The 25,361-nt window shown below is 44.7% G+C and overlaps 1 protein-coding gene across 1 annotated transcript in view; it reads left to right on the top strand.

The window, feature by feature from the left end:
• The window catches only part of LOC104298250 (spindlin-Z), a 224,577-nt gene that overhangs the window by 137,795 nt on the left and 61,421 nt on the right, over positions 1–25,361 (top strand). The window contains exon 2 of the mRNA XM_054177721.1: positions 1,503–1,728. Within this exon, the coding sequence (XP_054033696.1) occupies positions 1,677–1,728 (52 nt within the window). The 5' untranslated portion in view covers positions 1,503–1,676. The remainder of the gene's footprint in view (positions 1–1,502; positions 1,729–25,361) is intronic.

Below are 25,361 nucleotides of genomic sequence, written 5' to 3' on the forward strand. Positions count from 1 at the left end.
CTCTGCAGAGCCCTTCTATCCTCTAACTGACCAACATCTGCTCCCAACTTGGTGTCATCTGCAAATTTGCTGATGACTGACTCAACCCCCTCATCCAGATCATCAATGAAGATATTAAAGAACATGGGGCCCAGCACTGATCCCTGGGGGACGCCACTGGTGACTGGCTGCTAGCTGGATGTGGCACCATTCACCACCACTCTCTGGGCTCGGCCCTCCAGTCAGTTCCTAACCCAGCACAGTGTTGCAGTCCAAGCCATGAGCTGGCAGCTTAGCCAGCAGTTTACTGTGGGGGACGGTGTCAAAGGCCTCGCTGAAGTCCAGGTAGACCACATCCACAGGCCTCCCCACATCCACCAGATGGGTCACCTGATCATAGAAGTAGATCAGGTTGGTCAGGCTGGACCTGCCCTTCCTAAATCCGTGTTGGCTGGACCTGATCCCTTGGCCATCCTGTAAGTGCTGTGTGATTGCACTCAGGATGACCTGTTCCATAATCTTGCCTGGCACCGAGGTCAGGTTGACAGGTCTGTAATTCCCTGGCTCATCCAAATGGCCCTTCTTGTGGATGGGTATCACATTAGCCAGCTTCCAGTCTTCTGGGATGTCTCCAGTGAGCCAGGACTGTTGAAAAATGATGGAGAGTGACTTGGCCAGCTCATCTGCCAGCTCTCTCAGCACCCTAGGATGGATCCCATCTGGTCCCATGGACTTGTGGGGATCCAAGTGGCTAAGCAGATCTCTAACTACTTCCTCCTGGATCACAGGGGAACTATACTGCTCCCTGACTCCAGCTGCCAAATCAGGAGGCCAGTTGTCCAGAAGACATTGTGTCCCACTATTTAAGATTGGGGCAAAGGAGGTGTTAAGTACCTCTGTCTTTTCCTCATCTTTACTTACAATATTCCCCTCCTTGTCCATTAAGGAGTGGAGGTTGTCCTTGTCCCTCCTCTTGCCATTAATATATTTGTAAAAGTATTTTTTGTTGTCCTTCACTGCAGTGGCCAGTCTAAGCTCTAAATGGGCTTTTGCCTCTCTAATGTTTTTCCTGCATGATTTTTTTTCCTGCATGATGTATTCTATACTATGCTGACATTATGCCTGTTACATAAGGGAAGGGCTGGGTGGGGCCAGTGTGATTACTTTGAGCACTTGACCGTGACATGGAGATGGTGGCATCAGGGAAGCAGTCAGGTGGCTGTGTTTTGTATCACTCACTTTATATACTATTTCATTAGTAGTGTTGGTTTTCTGACTGATGTTATCTTTGTGGTGTTCTATTAAATTCTCCTTATCTCAACCTAGGGCTTTGCCTTTTTCCCCTCATTCTGCTTCCTATCCTACGGGGGGGCGCGGCAGTTTTGTGAGCAGCTCCGTGGGGCTTAGATGCCATCTGGGCTTGAACCATGACATGCATGAAAAAGAAAAAATGTTTTGTTTCACTTTGTTGTTTATTTTATCCAGGTCTCAAATCAGACTCTTCTTTCTGATTTGTTTTTCAGATTGGTATAGTTGAAAGTGCTTCTCGTATATTTGAGGAAGAACAGATTGGTGATTCAGTGGTGGATCAATAAGTAGCTATTGTATTAAGACAGTAAGAAGATATTTTGGGATTGGGAAAGAAGTGGATTTTCACCCTAGTCTAGCAGCTTTGCTGCTCACTTAAACACAGATGAATGAAGACCCCATTTGGAAAATCACCAGGTCAACGGTCCAGAGCTGATGCAGGTGAGATGTTTTTGAATTTGGGGGGATGTTGTTTGCTGATTTTTAATGAGTGAAAAAAGTATCTCTGTTTCACAGATATTTACTAATGGCTTTATGAAGCTGATACTGTTTGTGTGTGGTTGGGGGGGAGCTGTGTTTTGCGTTATTTTTAAGATATGATATTTGTCTTTCATCATAGAAACTGTAGAATTGAAAAGATATACATAAATTTAAGTTGTGCAGACTATGTATATGAAGTTGTTCTGGTTTTGGCTGGAACAGTGTTAAATTTATTCATAGTAGCTTGCATGATGCTATGTTTTGCATTTGTGCTGAAAACAGTGTTGATAACACAGATATTTTAGCTATTGCTGAACAGTGCTTACGCAGTGTCAAAGCCTTCTCTCTTTCTCATGCTGCCCTCCTCCCCCCAGCAGGTAGGCTGTAGGTGCAGAAGAAGTTGAGAGGGGACACAGCCAAGACACCTTACCCTAACTGACCAAAGGGATATTCCATACCATAGATTCATAGAATGGTTTGGGTTGGAAGGGACCTTAAAGATCATCTAGTTCCAAACCTCCCACCATGAGCAGGGACACCTTCCACTAGACCAGATTGCTCAAGGCCTCATCCAACCTGGCCTTGAACACCTCCAGGGAGGGGGCATCCACCACAAAATCACAGAAAATATCTGGTTAGAAGACACCTCAGAGATTATCCAGTTAGTCCAACCCTTGACCCAGCACTGAAGGGACAACACTAAACCATGTCCCTAAGTGCCAGTTCCACACACCACTTAAACACCCCCAGGAATGGTGATTCCACCACAGCCATAGGCAGACCATTCCAATGTTTGATAATCCTTTCAATAAAGAAGTATTTCCTAATATCCAGCCTAAATGTCCCCATTTCCTCTAGTCCTGTTGCTTGCCACCAAGGAGAAGAGGCTGCCCCCTCCTTGCTCCAACCTCCCTTCAGGTAGTTGTAAAGAGTGATAAGGTCTCTTCTCTAAACTGAACAACCCCAGCTTCCTCAGACGTTCCTTATAGGTCATGTGTTCCTGGACCTCCCTGGGCAATCTGTTCCAGAGTCTCACCACCCATACTGTAAAGAATTTCTTCCTAATATCCATTCTAAATCTGCCCTCCTCAAGCTTAAATCCATTCCCTCTTGTCCTATCACTACAAGCCCTTGTAAAAAGTCCCTTCCCAGCTTTCTTGTAGACCCCCTTCAGGTACTGGAAGGCTGCTATAGGGTCTCCCCCAAGCCTTATTTTCTCCAGGCTGAACAGCCCCAAGTCTTGCAGCCCAATAAACTAACACTTTAAGGAAAAAAATTATCTTTTGTTCATCTCAGAAGTGCTGGAAAATAAACATTAAAATATTCACCATATATTTATAAGGGCGTAAAGTTTTTCATGAACATCTCTCAAAAACACTTCAGAAGGGTTTTTCTACATGCCTTGTGTGTTGCATAAATTGAAATAATTCATCAAGTGTTTTAAAGAATTCTTTATTTGAAGAAACTCAAAATATGAGTAACTACTAAGCCTTTTATGACTGGTTGGGCTAATTTGACATTTTGCAGCTTGACAGATTAATGAAGCTCAATAATTCTTGTGGACTCTGTAGTAAGGATCATTAGCAATGACATAACAAAAAATCAAGTTACCAGTCGAGAATTGTTCTGTATGCTGATATCTGGTCTTGTGTAAACTAGAGCAGACTGTTTTAATTGTACATTCTGTTTGAACTAGTGTGCAGGACAAGGAATTGCAAGTTAAGAATTCTACAGTACATCATTTTGTGGTTCAAAATGTAGAAAATGAATGCTGTTCATTCATTTCTCTGTTTAATTAATTGCTTTTTAGTTGAACTTAGATGGATAATGCAACTTTCTCTGTAGTTATTTTCTCCCTTTTGGAATTACTTCATGTTCATTCTAGGAAGGGAATTGGCAGGTCACATTGATAGGGCTTTAAACTAGATTTGAAGGGGGAAGGGGCTGGAACCAGTCCCCCCAGACAGGAGTCTGAGGGTGGTAAGCTGGAGTCAGGTGTGAAACCAGCAGCCCAGCTGAAGCGGGACCGAGCCGGGACCTACAGCCACCAGGGATCGTCTGATTCTCTCCTGTTGGGGCTGCGGGAGCCGCCGGGACTGCGAACATCCCCTGAACACGCTGCGAGGTCGGCGGGAATCGTCTCTTCGTGCCGCTGGGGCTCGTGATCGCTACGTCACCCCCGGCTGATTTAAATGCGGTTTGCTGCCTCGCAAGAGGGTCTTTTCATCGGGAAGCCATATTATCACGGTTTCGCTACTTTTTTTTTTTTTTTTTTTAAGTGGGTGCTGTGGTCAGGGACAATCATGGTTGTAACTCGTAGCAAAAACTCCCTAAAAAAGACAGTGTCGACCCAGACTGAGGTAGAACACAAGCAAGTAGCTGTCCAGGTATCTGGCTGTAGAGAGTGCTGGAGCCTGGCTCTTGAGATGCAGAGTAGAAGGGGTAACTCTTGCATAAGGTGTGAGCAGATTGACTACCTACTTAATCTGGTGGCCAGACTGAAGGATGAGGTTGCTAGTCTTAAAAGTGTAAGGTAATGTAGGGAAGAGATGAACCAGAGGAGGAAAGAGATAAACCAGAGGGGGAAAGATATGAACAAGAGTAAGCAGGCTCTGCAGGCTCCCACAGCAGAGGCTGGTTACCCAAAAAGCAGAGGGGAATGGACACAGATTCCTCTCAAAAGACACAAGGTTAAACCTCCTTGCCTTCCCGCACCTTCCCTGCTGCTCTTCAAAAACAGGTATGGGGCACTGGAGAACGAGGGTGAGGTGGTCCTGTTACCAGAGGACACACCATCTGGGGTTCTCCCTGAGGCTAAAGAGCCTAAGGGTAAACAACCTAAGGTTTTTTGATCTTGGTAAACTTTCTACTGCACCAGGCCACCTGGCAACAGATGGAGTACATCTGTCCCAGAGAAGGGGAAAGGTCACAGTATATGAGAATGGCCTGTCCCCCAAAGGTAAAAAGATTCTGGGGAGGGAACTGGCAGCTCTCATCGACAGGGCTTTAAACTAGTTTCGAAGGGGGAAGGGGCTGAAACTAGTCCCCTCAGGCAAGAGTCTGGGGGCAGTAAGCTAGGGTCAGAGGCCAAACCAGCAGCCCAGCTGAGGTGCATGTACACTAATGCACGAAGCATGGGAAACAAACAAGAGGAGCTGGAAGCCTTGTGGCAGAAGGAAAGTTATGACGTAGTTGCCATCACAGAGACGTGGTGGGATAGCTCACATGACTGGAGTGCTGCAATTGATGGCTACAGGCTCTTCAGGAGAGACAGGCAAGGAAGAAGGGGTGGAGGGGTGGCCCTGTACATCAGGGAGGCACTAGATGCCATTGAGCTGGAGATTAGGGACGATCAGGTTGAATGCTTGTGGGCAAGAATTAGAGGGAAGACTGGCAGGGCAGACATCCTGGTTGGAGTCTGTTATAGACCACCCAACCAGGAAGAAGAAGTTGATGAAGCATTTTTTAGGCAGCTTAAGGCTGTCTCAAGATCTCCTGACCTTGTCCTCATGGGCGACTTCAACCTGCCTGACATCTGCTGGGATCTCAACACAGCAGAGAGGAGACAGTCTAGGAGGTTCTTAGAGTGCATGGAGGACAGCTTCTTATCCCAGGTGCTGCGTGAGCCTACCAGGGGCAAGGCTATGCTTGACCTCCTCTTCACCAACAGGGAAGGGCTGTTGTAGTTTGAGCTGGGTGCCCCCCTGGTGCATTCACTTCCTGTGTCCAGAAGTCCAGCCCAGAGGGATGGACACAGGAAATTGTGTATTTCCTACCATAATTCTTTGCACCACTATAAGATCCAGTGCGGAGTCTGGCACTTCCTCTTTCCTTCCCTCTCCGAGACTTGGTAACTGGGGGAGAGATCTCCCGGCCATGGGCCTGATTGGGCCCAAGGCCACAGGGGGATGGGCAGTCTCAGGCCTGGCCAGCTGAGACTAGCCCAGCAGAGGGAGGGGGAAGAAGGAGCCCTGGGGGTTTTGCATGCACCCTCAGGTGGGGATGGGATCTTTCTTTGTCACTGCGCTTTGGGTTTTCTGTAACATTCACCGCTTTCTATTTAAACTTTCATCACTTTTGCAATCTGTTTGTCTGAGTCGTTATTTCTGCCTGTGGTGGGGAGGGGATCTGCCCCAACCCATTACAGTGGGTGATGTGGTGGTTGGAGGCTGTTTAGGGGCCAGCGACCATGAGATAATTGAATTTTCGGTAAAAAGCAGAAAAGTCTACTGCTGTGGCGTTTGTTGTAACCAAGATGAAAAAGGGAGATTTTTAAGGCTCCGTACCCTCTGCACCCCCCCCCCCCGCATCGTCTGCCGCTTCATCAGCATCCTCGTCACAATTCCTATTTCAATTACCCGCTACCCTTCCTCGTACACGAATCGTGGATCCCCTATTACTGTCTTTTTCACAAAAAAATATCCTGCTGCTATGTCAGTAGTGACAGAAGCAAATCCTGATTGGATTGAAAAGACGTGCACAAACCAAATGGAGGTTGGAAACCATGAACACTTACTACAAGAAGACACCACATCCACTATCTTGGCGAGCATGCCAGACATCACAGCTGCCGTTCATCCCAAGCAGAGAAAAAGCCATAAAAAGGCAGCGAAACCTGTGGTTCAGCGTATTTGATCCCCTTCATCAACATCTTGCTCTAATACCGACAGCAACGGCTTAGATTCAGAAGACGAAAACACCGACATTAAGAAATCGAACAGCGCCGACTCTGTTCTGCAGCTCCTCTTAGAAAAAAAATGGAGTTCTTGGAGGCTCGCTATTATGGCATCTTTACATCAGACCCCTCCCGTGAGCCCCAGCGGCCCAGGCAGCCCCTACTGAGGTGGCCCAGACCGATGCACCACCGACCACGGCAGCAGACACCACAGCGGTGGCCCCTCTAGCAGTAGTCCCCATCCCAGCGGCCCCGGCAGTGGTCCCCATGGCGGTGGCCCTGGTGGCTGCCCCGGCAGCAGCCATGGCAGTGGCCCCAGCAGCCCCAGTGGTGGCCCCCACAGCGGCTCTGGCTGCGCTACCTTCCTTGCCCCTTAGATCCCAGACATTATCATGAGATGACACCATCACGATGGGGAATAAAGTCAAATTACAAAGGGATGATAGTGTAAGGGATCGGGAAGTGGGAGGATGGGGAACTGATCCGCTGCTCTGGTGGAGAGGTATTGTGAAAGAGGCAGTAATAGATGGAGAATTTGTAGGTTTTCCTGTACATGTATTTCCTGTGGTATTACAAGGTCAACACAGATTATGGCAATCTCTGGACTGGAAAATGTTAAAAGAAGCTAAACAAGCCATAACTACCTATGGGTTAAAGTCAGGATGTGCAAGTGCTGTAACTGATAATTTGTTTTCAGCACACTTGTTAACCCCGTATGACACACATATGGTGGCAAATACTCTGTTAACACCACATCAGAGCTTGCAATTTCTAGGCTGCAAATTGTTAAGACCCTAGTGCAGAAACAATTGCAATTAGGGCATACCTTGTGAGCCAGCCACCCCCCCCACCCCCCACCCCCCCTTTTTTTTCTGGTAAGACTCTAGTCTAGGAAAGCTCTGTTCTGATTTAAAGCAACAGTGCTAATTTCATCATTTCTGATTGTAATGCATTTCAGAGATTTGTTATTTAGAGTTTTGTTAAGTTGTTAAGTAAGCATAATGAATAGTAAGTATTTGGTATTTATAGGTACTTAGTATATAATAATTATAGTAAGGTATAAGTACTTAGTAATGAGTTCAAATTTTAAGTTTTTCTTTTGGTTCGAACCTTCTTAGTTATGTGCCTAGGCATTTCAAAGGAGCTCCATGTAATATAGTTAAGGTTTGTAGTAAATAGGTACTCATTTTTAAAAGTATTCCTTAGCTAATATAACATCTTTTTATTTCCTCTTTAGACATTGACTTGATAATTTAATCTTAACATAGTTCTTTACCTTTTAAGGATTTTTGTATTAGCATAAAGTTAAGATTTTGATATAGGAATATTATAGAGTGAAAGTCCTTTTAAGTGTCCTCTTTGTGCTCATAAGAGTTTTAAGATAAGGATTACTAACAAACGATAAAAATAAGGATTTTTAACAAAAAACATAAGGATTACTAACAAAAAATAACTATTAACAAAAAAACATAAGGATTATTAGCAAAAAAAGGATTATTAAAATAGGAATTACTAGGGAAAAAAAAAGATTTAAAAAATTTAAAATTATAGATAAAAATATATATAATGAAAAAATAAATTAAAAAACATAAAAAGGTATAAAAATTAATTTTAAAAATTAATTAAAAATAGATTAAAAATGAAATAAAAAATAAAAAGAAAAGAAAAATTAAAAAATAAAATTATAGATCAAAATAATAATACAAAAAATAGATTAAAAATAAAACAAAATAAAAATTAAATTAAAAACCAAAAATAATGGTAAAAAATTTAAAAATCAGATTAAAAATTAATAAAATAAAATAACAAAGTGTAAAATAAAATTAAAATTTAAAAATATTTTAATTAAAAATATTAATATTTTAAAAATAAAATAACAAAATAAAAATAATATATTTTTTTAAATTATTAAAAATATATATTGGGGGGGAAGGAAAAAGAGGATTTATATTTTATAGCTAAAGGTTTTACTGATACCAGGAAGAAATAACTAACCCATGTCAACTGCAATCATTGCAATAAACAACAGCAGAAGAATCAAGAATATGAAAAAACAGCATTTCCCATGAAGTTGAACATCGATCACAGTAACTGTTATGATAATCTGAGATCAAAAGCATTAATCAGAAGAATGTACCAAAAAAACCCATCTGAATTAGGACTGAATATTATGATTGTTTAATTGTTGTGTGATTAGAGAAAATGTTCATATGGATTTATATGTTACCTCACCAGTTTGCCATAATTTTAAATAGTTAAAGGGAAAGTCAAAATTAATTATAACACAACATGCATTTTCATTTTAGGTTAAAAACAAACAAACGGGGGAAAAAATGGGAAGTTTAGGTATGTCACCAAAAAAAAGAATGGTTAAAGCATATTGTTCTCAAATTGTCAGTTTATACGTACCTTTTCTTAGCAAAAACAAAGCATCAAAAGATCAGTATTATTAGGATGAGCAAAAATGCATTATTATGTGCAATTTTATATTGGGCAAAGCAATGAAGCTTTTTTGCTCTTGGTGTTTACCTTTACAGATTAAGGAAATGTGATGAAGAGGTTATTAAATTTAATAATATGAAATATTAATTATGAAAATATTATTTTTCTTAATTATCAAATTCTTAATAACCAATGAATCACTAACTTATATACATGTTCTAGTGCACGTTCGTGAAATACATTCCATAAGTGGCTCAGTGTTATGATTAGAACTTAATTGAACTATCAACAGAACTATTTCTATATTTATATAACGAAGGGTGCAGTTCCGCCGCTTGGCCACTAGATGGCGACGCGGCAGGACACGGGCAGCTTCTGGCTATATACAGCAATATTATAATCTTTCTCTGCGTCAGCAATTACTCTGCTAGACATGGATACTTTGAACTGAGTGCTAGTGGATGGAAAGCACATGGAAGATACTCTGTAGCTGTTGTTTGTAGCAAGGTGGAGGTCCAGCAGACTACTGTCGCTGGACTGGTTCCTAGTCGAGTTGGATGGCGGCGTTGGGTTACTGTCTCCTCTCTCCGCAGCAGTGGAGAGGGAATAATGGAACCTGGGCTTAGCTCAGAAGCAGGTTCCCTTCAGGACTCGGTCAATTCCCTCCAGACAACAGGGATCGGTCCTGGTCGGGGTTGGCCTGTGGGGTCGGCCCTCGGAGTTGGCTTGCACGACACAGCGGGGCAATGGTTGCCGATAGGTGGGCTCAGATGTTTCCGATCAGACAACAGCAGACAAAGGCTATGGGGTTGGCCGGCTACAGCGATTCTCCGGGTTGATGTAAACAGCCTCGGGGAGAGAATGCGGCTGCGTTAAGCGGCAGCTTATCTTTTACTGTGCTTAAAGGAATAGCGGGACGTTCAGAGTGGTCCTGGGTTTAGTGCAGTATAGGCACAAACAGTGCTTTAGTCTTCCCTGAGGTTTACAGGGCTCAGAGCGGCACATGTGGCGGCTCCTCTCCTGCTATAGTGGGGCTAGGCATATGTGGACTCGGTCTTGACCAAGTCCTTTCTCCCCAACAACTGGGCAGATCTTACCCTCGGGGGTTGGTTCAGTCCTCTGGTGGCACGGTGGGCTCTCCCGGTCAGTACGACTGGCTGTGACGATGCTGGGCTTCTCGGGCTCAGCGAAGGTCCTCCTTCTGGAGATGATCCTCACGATTGCTTCTCACGATGCAGAGGCTTTCAGTATGCGTGCATGAATGATAGAAGCTAAAAACAGTAAGCTCAATGGCAGAGGCTATGGCTCAAGAGGTATTCTCTCGAGCAAGTACAGAGACAAAGTGAAAGAGGGGGCAACTTGTTTACCAATTGGGGTAATACTTACAGATTCCTCGAGGCTGGGTTTGACCAATGGGCACTCTCATAAACAACTGGCTTCAGACTACAGAAAGCGTGAAGCTAGAATTCTGCCCATACTTGGTATTTGCACGAGCACTGCATTCACTGGGTGCATGCTGGCCTGGCTAATGCCTTGGCTTTTGTCTTCCTCCTGAAGGAGGGGAAACTTGTCCACATGCTGGGACAAGATTCGATATCTGGGCATAATGTGCCTTCACCACATTACCACCCCCTTGTCCATGGGCATATATAAGCCTTGAGTATGGATTACCCTTAACAAGATTTATCCCATATAGGTTAAGCTATCTCATACCTGCTTGGTAGATTACACTTTCAAACGTAGTGACTTACAGTGCTGAGGATTGGATTTGTGTCTTAATCCCTGTGTGCAATGTGTTCAGGAATAATCAAGTCTTCTTTGTCAATAAGAGGAATGAAATGTAAAGATCGGAAAAAGTAAGATCTAAGTCCTTCTTTAGAAGGTCTGTTATCTTTGACCATGTATTGTGCCAGCACTGTTCAAATTAGCTGAACTTATGCGTCGCGCCTTGTATGGGTATCAGAGAGTATCACAGAGTCACCAAGGTTGGAAGAAACCTCAAAGATCATCGAGTCCAACCTGTCTCCACAGACCGCATGACTAGACCATGGCACCAAGTGCCACATCCAATCCCCTCTTGAACACCTCCAGGGAGGGTAACTCCACCACCTCCCTGGGCAGCCCATTCCAATGGAGAATGATTCTCTCCGTGAAGAACTTTCTCCTCACCTTGAGCCTAAACATCCCCTGGCGCAGCTTGAGACTGTGTCCCCTTGCTCTGGTGCTGGTTGCTAGAGAGAAGAGACCAACACCTTCCTGTCTACAACCACCTTTCAGGTAGATGTAGCAAGCAATGAGGTCACCCCTGAGCCTCCTCTTCTCTAGGCTAAACAATCCCAGCTCCCTTAGCCTCTCCTCATAGGGCTTGTGCTCAAGGCCTCTCACCAGCCTCATTGCCCTTCTCTGGACACATTCAAGTGTCTTGATGTCCTTCTTAAACTGAGGGGCCCAGAACTGGACACAGTACTCAAGGTGCGGCCTAACCAATGCAGAGTACAGGGGCACAATGACTTCCCTGCTCCTGCTGGCCACACTATTCCTAATGCAGGCCAGGATGCTATTGGCTTTCTTGGCCACCTGGGCACATGGCAGGCTCATGTTTAGGTGGCTGTCAATCAGCACCCCCAGGTCCCTCTCTGTTTGGCAACTCTCCAGCCACTCTGACCCCAGCCTGTAGCTCTGCATGGGGTTGCCGTGGCCAAAGTGCAGCACCCGGCACTTGGACTTGTTAAATGCCATCCCATTGGACTCCGCCCATCTGTCCAGTCGGTTGAGGTCCCTCTGCAGAGCCCTTCTGCCCTCTAACTGACCAACATCTGCTCCCAACTTGGTGTCATCTGCAAATTTGCTGATGACTGACTCAATCCCCTCATCCAGATCATCAATGAAGATGTTAAAGAACATGGGGCCCAGCACTGATCCCTGGGGGATGCCACTGGTGACTGGCCGCCAGCTGGATGTGGCACCATTCACCACCACTCTCTAGGCTCGGCCCTCCAGCCGGTTCCTAACCCAGCATAGAGTGTTGTGGTCCAAACCACAAGCTGACAGCTTAGCCAGCAGTTTGCTGTGGGGGTCGGTGTCAAAGGCCTTGCTGAAGACCAGGTAGACTACATCCACAGGCCTCCCCAGATCCACCAGGCTGGTCACCTGATCATAGAAGGAGATCAGGTTGGAGAGGCAGGACCTGCCCTTCCTAAATCCATGTTGGCTGGACCTGAGCCCTTGGCCCTCCTTCAAGTGTGCAGTTATTGCCGCCAGGATAATCTGTTCCATCATTTTCCCTGGCACTGAGATCAGGCTGACTGGCCTGTAGTTTCCGGGTTCCTCCATCCGACCCTTCTTGTGGATAGGGACCACATTGGCCAGTTTCCAGTCATCTGGGACGTCACTGGTGAGTCAGGATTGGAGGAAAATGATGGAGAGCGGCTTGGCCAGCTCATCTGCCAGCTCTCTCAGCACCCTAGGATGGATCCCATCCGGTCCCATGGACTTGTGAGTGTCCAAGTGGCTCAGCAGGTCCCGAACTAATTCCTCATGGATTTCTGGGGCATTACACTGCTCCCTGACCCCACCACCCAGCTCAGGAGGCCACTCATCCTGAACTCCTTCTGCCTTGCTTCTTTGCTGAGGCAAAGAAGGTGTTAAGGACCTCAGCCTTTTCCTCATCTTCAGTCACAGTGTTCCCCTCCAGGTCCAATAAGGAGTGGAGGTTCTTCTTGCCCTTCTTTTTAGTGTTGACATATTTGTAAAAATGCTTTTTATTGTCTTTCACAGAGGTGGCCAGCTTAAGTTCCAACCGGGCCTTTGCCTCTCTAATTTTTTTCCTGCATTATCTATCAACTTTCTTAGAAGCCTTCCCCTCCTTCCAAAGGTGATACAGCTTCTTTTTTTCCCTTAAATCCTCCAGGAGCTGCTTGCTCATCCAGGCCGGTCGCCTTCCCCACCGGCTCATCTTTCAGCACATGGGAACTGCCAGTTCCTGTGCCTTCAAGAGCTCCTTTTTGAAGTAGGTCCAACCCTCCTGGACCCCTCGGTTCTTGAGGGCTGATACCCAGGGAACTTTACAAATAAGTTTCTTAAAGAGGCTGAAGTTTGCCCTCCGGAAGTCCAAGGTGAGGGTTCTGTTGGTGTTCCTCCCTATCTCCCTGCATATTGAAAACTTCACTATCTCGTGGTCACTGCACCCTAAGCAGCCTCCCACCATCATGTCTCCCACCAGCCATTCCCTATTGGAGAACACCAGGTCAAGCAGAGCCTGTCCCCTGGTAGGCTCACTTAACGAAGCTGTCCTCCATTTGCTCCAGGAATCTTCTGGACTGCCTTCTCTCTGCTGAATTAAGTTCCCAGCACATATCTGGCAGGTTGAAGTCACCCACAAGGACAAGATCTGATGATCTTGAGACAGCCTCCAATTGCTTATAGAATAATTCGTCTGCCTCCTCATCCTGGTTGGGTGGTCTGTAACCGACTCCAACCAGGATGTCAGATTATGTGCCAGAAGATGAGCCGCTGGGGCAGATGGCCAGCCTGGATGGGTAATGAACTTCTAAAAGAACTAAGGGAAAAAAAGAGGGTGTATCATCTTTGGAAGAAAGGTGAGGCAACCCATGAAAAGCCATTCAGCCATTGCAATGTCCTCAGTAACCAGGTCACCTGTATCCCTCTGGAGAGGCCCCACACTCTTTCTTATTTTTCTTTTTTTGTCTCACATACCTGTAGAATCCTTTTCTGTTATTTTTAATGTCCCTAGCCAGATTTGACTCCATCAGGTGTTAGCTTTTCTAACCTGGTTTCTGATTTCATGAGCAACTTCCTTGTAATCATCCCAGGTTACCAGTCCTTGCTTCCATGCTTTGTGGATTCCTCCTTTGTATTTGATTTTGGTCAGGAGTCCCTTGTTCATCCATATAGGTTTCCTGGTGTTTTTGCCTGATTTCTTCTTTTTAGGGATGCAGTACCTTTGAATGTGGAGGGAGATAATCCTTGAAAGTCAACCAGCTTTCCTGGGCTCCCAATGCCTCCAGGGCTTAGTCCCATGGTATGCTACCAAGGAGGTGCCTGAAGAGGTGAAAGTCAACGCTTCTGAAGTCGAGAGTTTCAAGCTTGCTGAGATTCTCCTCCTTTGCTGCCCTTAGAATCTTAAACTCCACCATCTCACAGTCACTGCAGCCAAGGCTGCTGTGGTGGGTTGAAATTACCCTCAAAATAATTTGGAGAAACTACCCCCAAAAATAAATTGCTGGACTAGCTCAGTTTGGGATGGAAGCAAATGAAGCTATATTTACAAGCAAACTAAAATCTAGAAATATGAAAAGCAATGAATATGTACAAAATATACACTATATGTACTATACATATATATAAAATTTATAAACAACACAGAAACTCCTCAGACCCCCCTGGACAGATCCAGGGGACTCGTTCACCTCCTCCCCCACTCCCTCCCTCCTTCCCATTACCTCACACAGTAGTCAAAACAGAGATACCCCAGCAAGACCACGGGAGAGTGAGAAGTTGCAAGCAGAAGCAACCGAAGAAGAAGAAAAGAGAAAAAGAACTATTTATGCCCCTACTCTATATCCCCATTAGCAAGCCAATGAATTATATAGACCTTATAATTATTTTTCTTTTATATCCAAAGGTAATTTATTTTTACTTTTAGTCTTTGCAGTCAGGGACTAGGCCAAAGTTCCCTCTTCAAACTGTAACAGCTGCCTATGAGCTTAACATTGCCCACCAGCCCCTCCCTGTTTGTGAGAACAAGGTCTAGCATGGCACCTCTCCTTGTTGGTTCTTATGTTGTTTGGAGGAGGAAGTTATAATCAATGCATTCCAGGAATTTCCTGGATTGCTTATGCTCTGCTATATTCTTGTAATAAAATATATATTTGTATTTTATATTTAATATTTCTGGCAGCAGTATCTTCAGACACCACCGTAACTTATTTACAAAATATATTTACAGGTTCTGCTATTCAGTAGTGGGTATTACATTCCACATATGAAGACAGTTAAATGATTTAATCACAAATCTGATAATTTCCAATACAATGATTTAAACTGGAAATAAAGGAGCTGTGATCTGCGATTTCCCACAGGGGGGATTCTGTAGCAAATTAGCTGGATACTCACGGCTTGCTCCTTTGTCCAGTATCTTCCCAGACACTGTAATTATAATTCAAGCAGCTCTTGGGCTAATTCAAGGGCTAAGGGGCCTCTTTCCTCCATGTGCTCTGTTGCTGGGCTATAGCCTTTCCATGGCTCTTCTGGGATTCGGTTCTCTCAGGACTTTCCCCCTTTCTGCCTCCAGTGCAGGGATCTTGGAGTGTTGGTTGCCTTGGTCCAGGTGCAAGGCCCAAGCGTGGTTTGCCTGCTAGGACAGACTCTTCAGCTGCAACTCTGGCAGCATTTGGCTCTTGTTGCTTTCTGTGTGAGAGCAAGGCAAATTGCCTACCATCTTGGCTGGTTTAAATACTGTCCAAAGACAATTTAATGCCTGTTGGTAACAGAGAAATCTGATAGCTGAGCCTATAGAATGGGGCATATCCAAACATGGCCAGGAGCACACACAGTTCATAGGTCTGTTACAAGCTTAATTACATGTGCTACACATTTACCTGGACCCCAGGAAATGTCCAGATTTGCACATTCGTAGGTGCTTAGCCCATTGTTGGGGTTAGAGCATGTTTTGGGGCTTGTCCCTTCAGGACAGCTCTCTCTCCAATTGATGTTGGGGTGGTTAAAGTCACCCATGAGGACCAGGGCTTGTGAATGAGCTGCAACTCTTATCTGTCTATGAAGGCCCTCATCCACTTGGTCCTCCTGGTCAGGTGGTCTGTAGCAGACCCCCAATGTAATGTCTCCTACCCTTCCTTTCACTCTGGCCCACAGGCACTCAGTCTTTTCATCATCACTTGCCAGGTGTAGCTCCATGCATTCTAGCTGTTCATTGACATAGAGGGCAACACCCCTTGCCTTTAACCCAAGTATTTATCTGGTGTGCTTTTTTTAACTTCTCAGTATTTTTTCTTGTAATTGAAGGGACTGAGGCAAACACAACCTGCAGCCCTGATCCTTGTAGCATCTGCCCAAGTGCCCTAAAGTCCCTTTTAATTGCCTTTGGTCATCTCTCCTCTACCACATCATTGCCAATCTGCATTACCAGAAGTGGATAATAATCAGAGGGCTTTACCAGACCCAGGAGGTTCCTAATAATGCCCTTAACAAGGGCCCCAGGGAGGCAGCAGACTTCCCTGTGGGATGGGTCAGGTTGGCATATGGGGCCTTCTGTTCCCCTGATAAGGAGTTTCCTATAACAATTACCTTCCTTTTTTTTAATAACATCATGAGTCCTAATGCATAGGGCAGACTGAATCATTCTAAACTTCACAGGTGATCCTTCTATATCCTCATTATCCTGGCTCTCACCTTCCAGTGCTCCATATCTGTTGTGTAAGGCTAACTGGGAAGGTGAGGGAGGCTGGGAAGGGGTTCATCTGCCTTCCTGAGCAGGGACCTTGCTGTAGTGTGATGGTTTAGCCCAACCACACCAACAAAAAGCTCAGCTGAACTCAGCCGGAGAAGCGAATGAAGCTGTATTTTACAAGCAATAATGAAATGAAATCAATATATATACAAAATATACAGTCTTTACAATATTATACAAGAATTTACAGGAATGAAACAACACAGAAATCCCCCTTGGAGGAGGATTCCACCTCGGGTTCCCCCACAACCTTTCTTCTGCTCCTTTCCCTCTAATTAATTAGAAGAAAAAGAGAAAAGGAGAAAAATATTAGGGAAATTTCAGTTAGCTGAAAGCGTTGTTAGAAGTTAGCTGCTTATCTTATTGGTTTCCATTCAAAGGCAGCATGCATGCCAAGAGAAAGACAGAAGCTGGAGTGAGAACAGAATGTAAGATCATAAAACTACATCCCACTCATCGAACAATGAAATTCCTTTAGAATTATCTTCCTTTTGTTTTCCTTTTTACACCCAAACATTCAGCTAGAGAATTCTGCAGCTATCCTTTCTTAAAGGCACAGCCTAAAGTGTCACAATCCATCCCTTCTAAACAATTTCATTGGCTGTTAGTACTGTCCATCCAATCTAAAACAGTATCTACAATTCATAAGTAAAGTTCACAGTCCATTCTGGCTGTTCTCAGATGTGGATGATTCAGAAGTCCAAGAAAAATCAGGAAACACGAAAACAGAAAACAGTTTGTCTCTTCGCAGATGAAGCGAAGAAAAAGAATTAGGGACTCTCAGTTGACTCAGGGCTGTCAGGGTTCTCAGGGTTTGTGCACCGTACATTCCTCATGGATTCTTCCTTTGGGCACGATGTATCTGTACAACAGTCTGAAATTAAACTCTTTCAGCTAAAGTTAAATTTCTTTGTGGAATACACTGAATTTCACCATTCTCTTGCATTACCCAATAAGTGTGACCAGGACCTTCTGCTGAAACCACCCCTCGGACAGGTTTAGCCTCTCCTGAGGGAGAAAATACCCAAAAAGTTTTACGTAACAAATTCTTTTCTCTAACAACAGGAACTCTATCACCTTCTACTTTCTGTAGCAGATCTGAATGTGCCGGTCCAGCTCGATTCACTGAACCTCTACTATTTACCTGCCAGCTTGCTTGTGCTAAATGTTTTTCAAAGATCCACCTCCCATGGTTTTAAGAGTGGTCTTCAGCAAAATGTTGTAGCATTCAATCTTCCCTGCAGCTGGTGCATAGTAGGGAATATAGACTATGCACTTGATGCCGTGCTCTTCGCAAGATTGTTTTTGAAATGAGTTCCATTGTCTGACTCAATCCTCTCTGGAATTCTTTGTCTCCAAAGGATTTGTCTCTCCAGACTGAGAATGGTGTTGCATGCAGTTGCATGTGGAACTGGATAAGTTTCCAGCCATCCAGTGTTTTCCTCTACCATAGTAAGCACATATTGCTTACCAGAACGAGAACGTGGTAGAGTGATATAGTCAATCTGCCAAGCTTCACCATAGCTGTACTTGGACCATCTGTCACCATACCACAAGGGCTTAATTCGCTTTGCCTGCTTAATAGCAGCACAAATGTCACAGTCATGGATGACTTGTGTGATAGCATCCATGGAAATGTCTATGGATCTGTCTTGAGCCCACTGGTAGGTTGCATCTCTGCCTTGATGTCCTGACGAATCATGAGCCCACCAAGCAAAGAATATCTCACCTCGGTGTTTCCAGTCGAGATCAAGATCAGAGTCCAGGTCTACTTGAGAAACTCTTGCAGCTAAATCTGCCTGATGGTTGTGTTGCTGTTCCTCAGTAGCTTTGCTCTTAGGAATGCAAGCATCAATGTGTCTCACCTTCACTGGAATTCTCTCGACTCGATCAGCAATGTCTTGCCACAGTTTGGCTGCCCAAATAGGCTTTCCTTTTCTCTGCCAACCATTCTTTTTCTAGTTCTTTAGCCAACCCCATAGAGCATTGGCTACCATCCATGAGTCGGTGTAGAGATAATGCTTTGGCCATCTCTCACGTTCAGCTATGTCGAGAGCTAGCTGGACAGCTTTTACCTCTGCAAATTGACTGGATTCTCCTTCTCCATCCTTTGCTTCTGCAACTCGGCGTCTTGGACTCCACACTGCAGACTTCCACCTTCGCTTGTTTCCAATAAGGCAACAGGAACCGTCTGTGAACAAAGCATATTTCTTTTCATCATCAGAAAGGTCATTGTGAGGAGCTTCCTCAGCACGAGTTACTCTCTCCTCTGGAGATTTGGTACAGCTAGTGCCTTCAGGCCAACTTATCACCTCCACCAGGCCAGGTCTTTCAAGATTTCTCTCTGTGTTATCAGAGCCATCCACTTGGACCATGTGGCATCTGTGGCATGATGTGGTGTGGAACCTTTGCCTTTGAACTTCCAATTCAAAACTGGTAATCTAGGAGCTAGGAGAAGTTGTGACTCAGTTCCAATTACTTCAGAAGCAGCTTTTACTCCTTCACACCAGGGGGGCACCCAGCTCAAACTGCAACAATAGGCAGCTAGAATTTAGTTCTCTGTTGGAGTATAATTTCCCTCTGAACCTCTGTAACCTCGACTCCAGAAACCCAGAGGACGTGCTCGTGTCTCACCTGGAGCTCTTTGCCACAAGCACCAGGTTGGACCATTGTCACTTGCAGCCATATACAAAATGTTCTTAATGTCTGGATGAGTTCAGACAGGTCCACAACCCATTCCTTGAACTGTTTCTTGCTTTATCTGGTTGCTTGTTGTTCAGGTCCCCACTGGAAACTGTTTCTCTTCTGAGTGTGGTAGTGTGAAGGTTTAATCCTCCCACCACATAAAGCACATTTAACTCAGTCGGAGAAGCGAATGAAAACCTGTATTTTACAAGCAGAATGAAATGCAATGAATATATACAAAATATGCAGTATTTACAGTACATAGAAAAATATACAGGAAGGAACCTAACACAGAAAGAACCTCCTGAGGGGGTTTCACCTCGGTTTCCCCCCAAAACCCCTCTCTCCCTCCCCCCCTTTCTTGTCCAAGTTAATTAGACGAAAAAAGGAGAAAACAAAGAAAAGGATATGTGGTGGTTTGAGCCTTAATTGGGAGTTAGGAGCTCAGATGGGGGCAAGGCTGAGAATCTCTCCCCTACTCCCCCCTCCTCCCTCCCAGCAGAGAGGGAAAAAAAGGAAGGAGCAAATCCACCAAACAATAATTTGGAGTCGGCTTGGAAGTAAAGAGGTAAAGAGTTTTCTTTAAACAATATATATATAAAAATAACAGGAAAGGTTTACAAGGGCAAGGAACAAGGATGGATAGGAGAGGGACAAAAAAAGAAAAGTACAGAACCAGTCTCTTTCTGAAGAGGCGCAGAGGCAGCAGGGGGAAGGATCAGGCCCGACTACGTGGCAGAGGAGCAGGAAAGCAGCCACAGTAGCTCTCATCCAGGAGAAGCAGAAGCCAAAAGGAGGCCAATAGCTGCAATGCCCTCCTTTTTATACCCTAGCTGGGAAGGGAGGGGGGAGTGGAACAGACTCAGCTTCCCAGGTGGGAAATGCCCTGCAGGGAGGGTAAAGTACCTGCAAGCCCTCCACCCTGCTTTGTTTTTTTGTTTTTAGAATGGGCGTTAACCCACCACAGAATATTAAGGGAATTTGTTAGTTCAAAGCAGTTGTTAGAGAAGTTAGCCTCTTATCGTATCTTTTCCAGCCCAGGGTCAGCAGCATGCACTCTGGCCAAGAAAAGGAAAAGACAGAATTACACTGGAGAAAGGAATGTGAGGGATATATTGCTATGGCAAGTCTCACATCTGACCAATGAAATTCATTTAGACTTACCTTCCCTTTGTTTTCCCTTTTTACACCAAAACATTCAGCTAGAGAATTCTGCAGCTATCCTTTCTTAAAGGCACAGCCTAAAAGTGTCACACCGGGTCACATCATACAGAGGATTCACAATCTGACTGTATCCAGGAATATGCAGTCTCCAAAATCCCACTATTCTCAAGAAACATAGAGTTTCTTGCTTGTTCGTGGGATTTGCCATGGTAGAGACTCTGTTTACCACATCCACTGGAATGTGTCGGTGTTCATCTTGCCACCGCACTCCCAGAAACTGAATCTCTCTGGCAGGTCCTTTCACCTTGTCTCGCTTGATGGCGAAACCTGCATTCAGAAGAATGTCAATGACTTTGTTACCTTTCTCAAAGACTTCCTCAGCAGTTTTACCCCAGACAATGATATCATCAATGAACTGGATGTGTTCTGGAGCACCACCTTCCTCCAGAGCATCATGGATCACTGCATGACAGATGCTTGAGATGTGGATCCAGCCCATTGGCAATCTGTTAAAAGTATACTGGATTCCTCTCCAGGTGAAAGCAAACTGAGGCCTGCATTCCTCTGCTATGGGAATAGAGAAGAATGCATTAGCAATGTAGCTAATGGTAGCATACCATTTGGCCTCTTAGGATTCCAGCTCATACTGGAGTTCCATCATGTCTGGTACTGCTGCACTCATAGGCGGAGTTACTTCATTCAGGGCACGGAAGTCGACTGTCAGACGCCAGTCTCCATTCGGCTTTTGCACAGGCCACACTGGACTGTTGAAATGTGAATGAGTTTTGCTGATGACTTTCTGACTCTCCAACTGACGAATCAGATCAAAGAATCACGGTTGGTTCTGTATTGTCTGTGATGCACAGTCTGAGAAGCAACCAGCAACTTTATGTCCTCTATCTCATGTTGTCCCACAACTGCAGATTCATCAGAAAGCTCAGGTCTAACAGACAGCTTCAATTTTTGTCCATCAATTTCTACAGATGCTACTCCAAAAGCCCATTTGTAACCCTTAGGGTCTTTGAAATGCCCTTCTCTCAGAAAATCAATTCCCAAAATACAAGGTGCGTCAGGTCCGGTCACAACAGTATGATTCTTCCATTGCTTTCCAGTTAAACTTATATCAACCTCTACCTTAGTTAACACTTGAGATCCAGCAGTGACTCCCTGAATTGTTCTAGGCTGTGATCCCTGATAATTTGATGGTATTATGGTGCACTGAGCTCCTGTGTCAACCAAGGCCCTGTACTTCCGAAATTTTGAAGTGCCAGGCCACTGGATGCACACATCCCAATAGATTCTGTTATCTTCATTATCCCTCTCCTCCCCCTGGCAGGAGGCAGTGTACCCCAAATTGTGGGGAATATGCCCACATGTGCAATGAGCACAGTATCCAGTGTTAGAACTGGAGCCACTGTTAGAGCTATTATAGTTGTTCTGGGGAACTGTGGAAGTAACAGCTATCCTTCTGGTATTGCTAGCTCAGATTCTACCACTTTGCAGTTCCCTCAGTCTCATGAAAAGATTAAAAGTTGGTTGACCATCCCATCTGTTCATGTTCTCACCAAATTGGTCACGCAAATTATCCAAATACTCCCACGTGATTTCCTTGGTGGTCTGTTTTGGTTTGATCTTCTTTTTTAATTACCTCCTTGGAGTATGTCCAAAAGAGGATGCCCCCAAAAGAGCTTTTTGTCAGCCCTTTTTGCTTCATATCCCTTCCCTAGATCAGTCTTACCTGCCCTGAAGCAGGTGTCTCACCTTTGTGCCTCTGTTCTGGACTCTTTCAAGCAGTTTCCTGTCCTTGAACTGAGGGGTGCAGAATTAGACACAATATTCCAGATGTGGCCTTCACCAAGGCAGAGTAGAGGGGGAGAACCTCTCTCAACCTCCTGACCACACCCCTTTTAATACACCTCAGAATGGCATTGGCCTTCTTGGCCACAAGAGCACATTGCTGGCTCATGGTCATCTTTCTATCCACCAGGAACCCCCAGGTCCATCTCCTCTGCACTGCTCTCCAACAGGTCCGTCCCCAACCTATACTGGTATATAGGGTTGTTCTTTCCCAGATGCAAGACTCTACACTTGCCCTTGTTGAACTTCTTCAAATTTCTCCCAGCCCAACTCTCCAGCCTGTCCAGGTCTCGCTGAATGACAGGACAGCTTTCAGGTGTGTCAGCCACTCCACCTAATTTTATGTCATCAGCAAAACTTGCTGACAGTGCACTCTGTTCCCTCATGCAGGTCACTGATGAATATAGTGAACAACACCAGCGTCCTGAAGGGACAAAAAGCCTCAAAAAATGCTCTGAATCAGACAATGGGGCAGGAGCCAGCATTGCCCACGTTGCCCAGGCTTGTCTGAACATGCCCTGGAGCCCAAGTGGGCCAAGTGTGTGTGCCTTTGGCCACATTTGGAGAAAACTCATTCTATAGGTTACAGTGTCAGGTTGTTATCTCTTAATCTTTGTTGTCACTGGCCATCATTGTCTTGGGAAATCTATAAATACCAGTCCAAAGAGCCAGTGCCTTGCCTTGCAATTGTCCAAACTCTGGGAGAAGTCACAAGCCTTGCTTGGAATCCGAGCTGTGCTTCAGTTTACCCAGACTGCAAAGACCCCTTGCTGTATGCATTGTAAAGCCCAGGAGCAGGCAGAGGTGTCTTGCCAGGAGGAGCCGAGAGTCCCCAGGACAGTTTTGTTTTATTGAAAGAAGCAACAAGCACCACTGTGAAGATTGCAGCTGAAGAATCTCTCCAAATAGGCAATGCTACAAAGCCGACAAACCCTGCAAGCCTCGTCAGCAACCTCTTTTCTACAAAGCCTTCAGCTACAAAGCCTTTGGAGATAAACCCTGTATGTGCTACAGCAACAAGCTGCAGAAGCCAACAGAAAGTGAAACTGTGTTCCTGCAGCTTTCACGTGGTTGACACCATTTTGGTTTTGTTGAAATTCCTACATGTTCTGCATGGTACCACGATCAGTGAGTAATTATGACATCTGATTTTTATAAGCATCTGTTAAAGGTCTGTTGCCCTAGAGAATTCTATAGTGCCCTCCCTTCCCCTTGTGGACAGTCTCCGGCATGTTGCCAATGTTCACTTTTTTCCTTTAAAGTGCTGTTTGTTGTTTCTGGATTTTTCCTCATATTGTTTACATTGTTACATGTTCCTGATGGTGGGATACCTGTTCCACAACTGAATATTTTGAACCAGAAAATAGGTTTTATTAATATTTTTCCCAGGATTTTTTAAATTAATAAATTTATTAGTATTTTTATTAATTGTTATGCTTATTGAATATTAATTACCTCCATACGATCATAACAACCAGTCCCAGTACTGACCCCCTTAGGGACCATATTAGATACAGTTCTCCAACTAGACTCCATCCCATTACCCACAACTCTCTGGCTTCTTTCCTTCAACCAGTTCAAAATCCACCTCAAGATCCGATCGTCCAGACCACATTTCCTCAGTTTAGCTACAAGGATGCTGTGGAAGACGGTGTCAAATGCTTTACTGAAATCAAGATGAACCACATCTACTGCTCTACCATCATCATCATATATCCATCTGGTTATGTCCTCATAAAAGGCTATCCAGCCAGTTCCTGACCCAGCACAGAGTGCTGATGTCCAAGCCACAGGCTGACAGCTTGGCCAGGAATTTGCTGTGGGGGCCCGCATCAAAGGCCTTGCTGAAGTCCAGGTAGACTACATCCACAGCCTGCCCCACATTTACCTGCTGGGTCATCTGATCATAGAAGGAGATCAGGTTGGTCAGGCAGGACCTGCCCTTCCTAAATCCATGCTGTCTGGGCCTGATCCCTTGGCCATCCTGTAAGTGCAGTGTGATTGCACTCAAGATGACCTGTTCCATAATCTTGCCTGGCACCAAGGTTAGGCTGACAGGTATGGGAATGGAAGTGAAATCTGAAAGACTGTTATGATACAGCTCCTATACCCCAGGCTTCCATCCAATTAATTTGTTTAGAACAATGTTTTGTTTTCCTTTTTGCACCCAATAGTGAATTATTTATGTTTTTCTACTTTTCTGCTTGAAATCTGCATGTAAAATTTAAAGGCATAGCCTAAAACTGCCACAACAATGTTTCTCTTTTGGATTCCTCGCTCTGGGAGACACTAACTTGCTTCTGCCTGACCTTGGCCATGTTCTTTGTTTTGGCTGAGTATCCTAACACAATAACTCCCTGCTCTTTTCTCTTGTCCCTTTGTGTCTGGGGGCTAAGGAAGGAGGCAGGGAGTGGGGAGCTATTATCAGCTCCCCTGGTTTTGGGCTAGGGGGGTTCTTGTGCTGTTTATAAATTGTAAGTACTTGTATATATTGTATATTTTGTACATATTCATTGCATTACATTGTAGATTGTAGTTTTCCTTGTAAATACAGCTTCATTTGCTTCCAACTGAGCTGGTCTGTCAATTTAATGGTGGGGAGACTTTTCAACCCACCACATTACAATTAATTGGCGCTTATCCAATGTGGGGCATTGCTTGATTGATGTGGTGGTTTTAGGCTATGCCTTTAAAATTTAGTTACAGATTTTGAGCAGAAAAGTAGGAAAATATAAATAAATCACCATTGAGTGTAAAAAGGAAAACTAAAGATTATTCTAAACAAATTTTGGATGGATACTGCATCAGCACAGCCAATAGGAGGCATGCCCACAGAGAAACTTTACCAAGGCAACTGCCTATATGCTTCTCTATCCCAGAATCCTTTGCAAGACTTCCTAGCTGAACCATTGACTTGTCACCTACTATTAAAGCAGGATCACCTGTGTCATAGCATCTTCCTGACCAGCTCATTATTGGCTCAGTGTGTCCTCTAATATAATCTTCCCTTACAGGCCTAATTTCCTGCCTGGGTGGGTTAGCTGACTGTATATCATCCTTTTCTCTATTCTCATTCTGTGGTAGGTTGGGAGAGGGCCTAGCTCTCCCTCCTCCACAGAGAAAGAAACCACAGCTAACCCAGTCGGAGGAGCAAAGCTATATATTTACAAGCATATATGGAAAGCAGGTTATATATAACACAATATATACAGGTATTTACAATATATACACAGAAATATACAGCAAAGAGAAATAACACAACAAAAATCCCTCCCTGAGGAG

The sequence above is a fragment of the Dryobates pubescens genome, chromosome W (assembly GCF_014839835.1).
Source record: "Dryobates pubescens isolate bDryPub1 chromosome W, bDryPub1.pri, whole genome shotgun sequence".
Lineage (NCBI taxonomy): Eukaryota > Metazoa > Chordata > Aves > Piciformes > Picidae > Dryobates > Dryobates pubescens.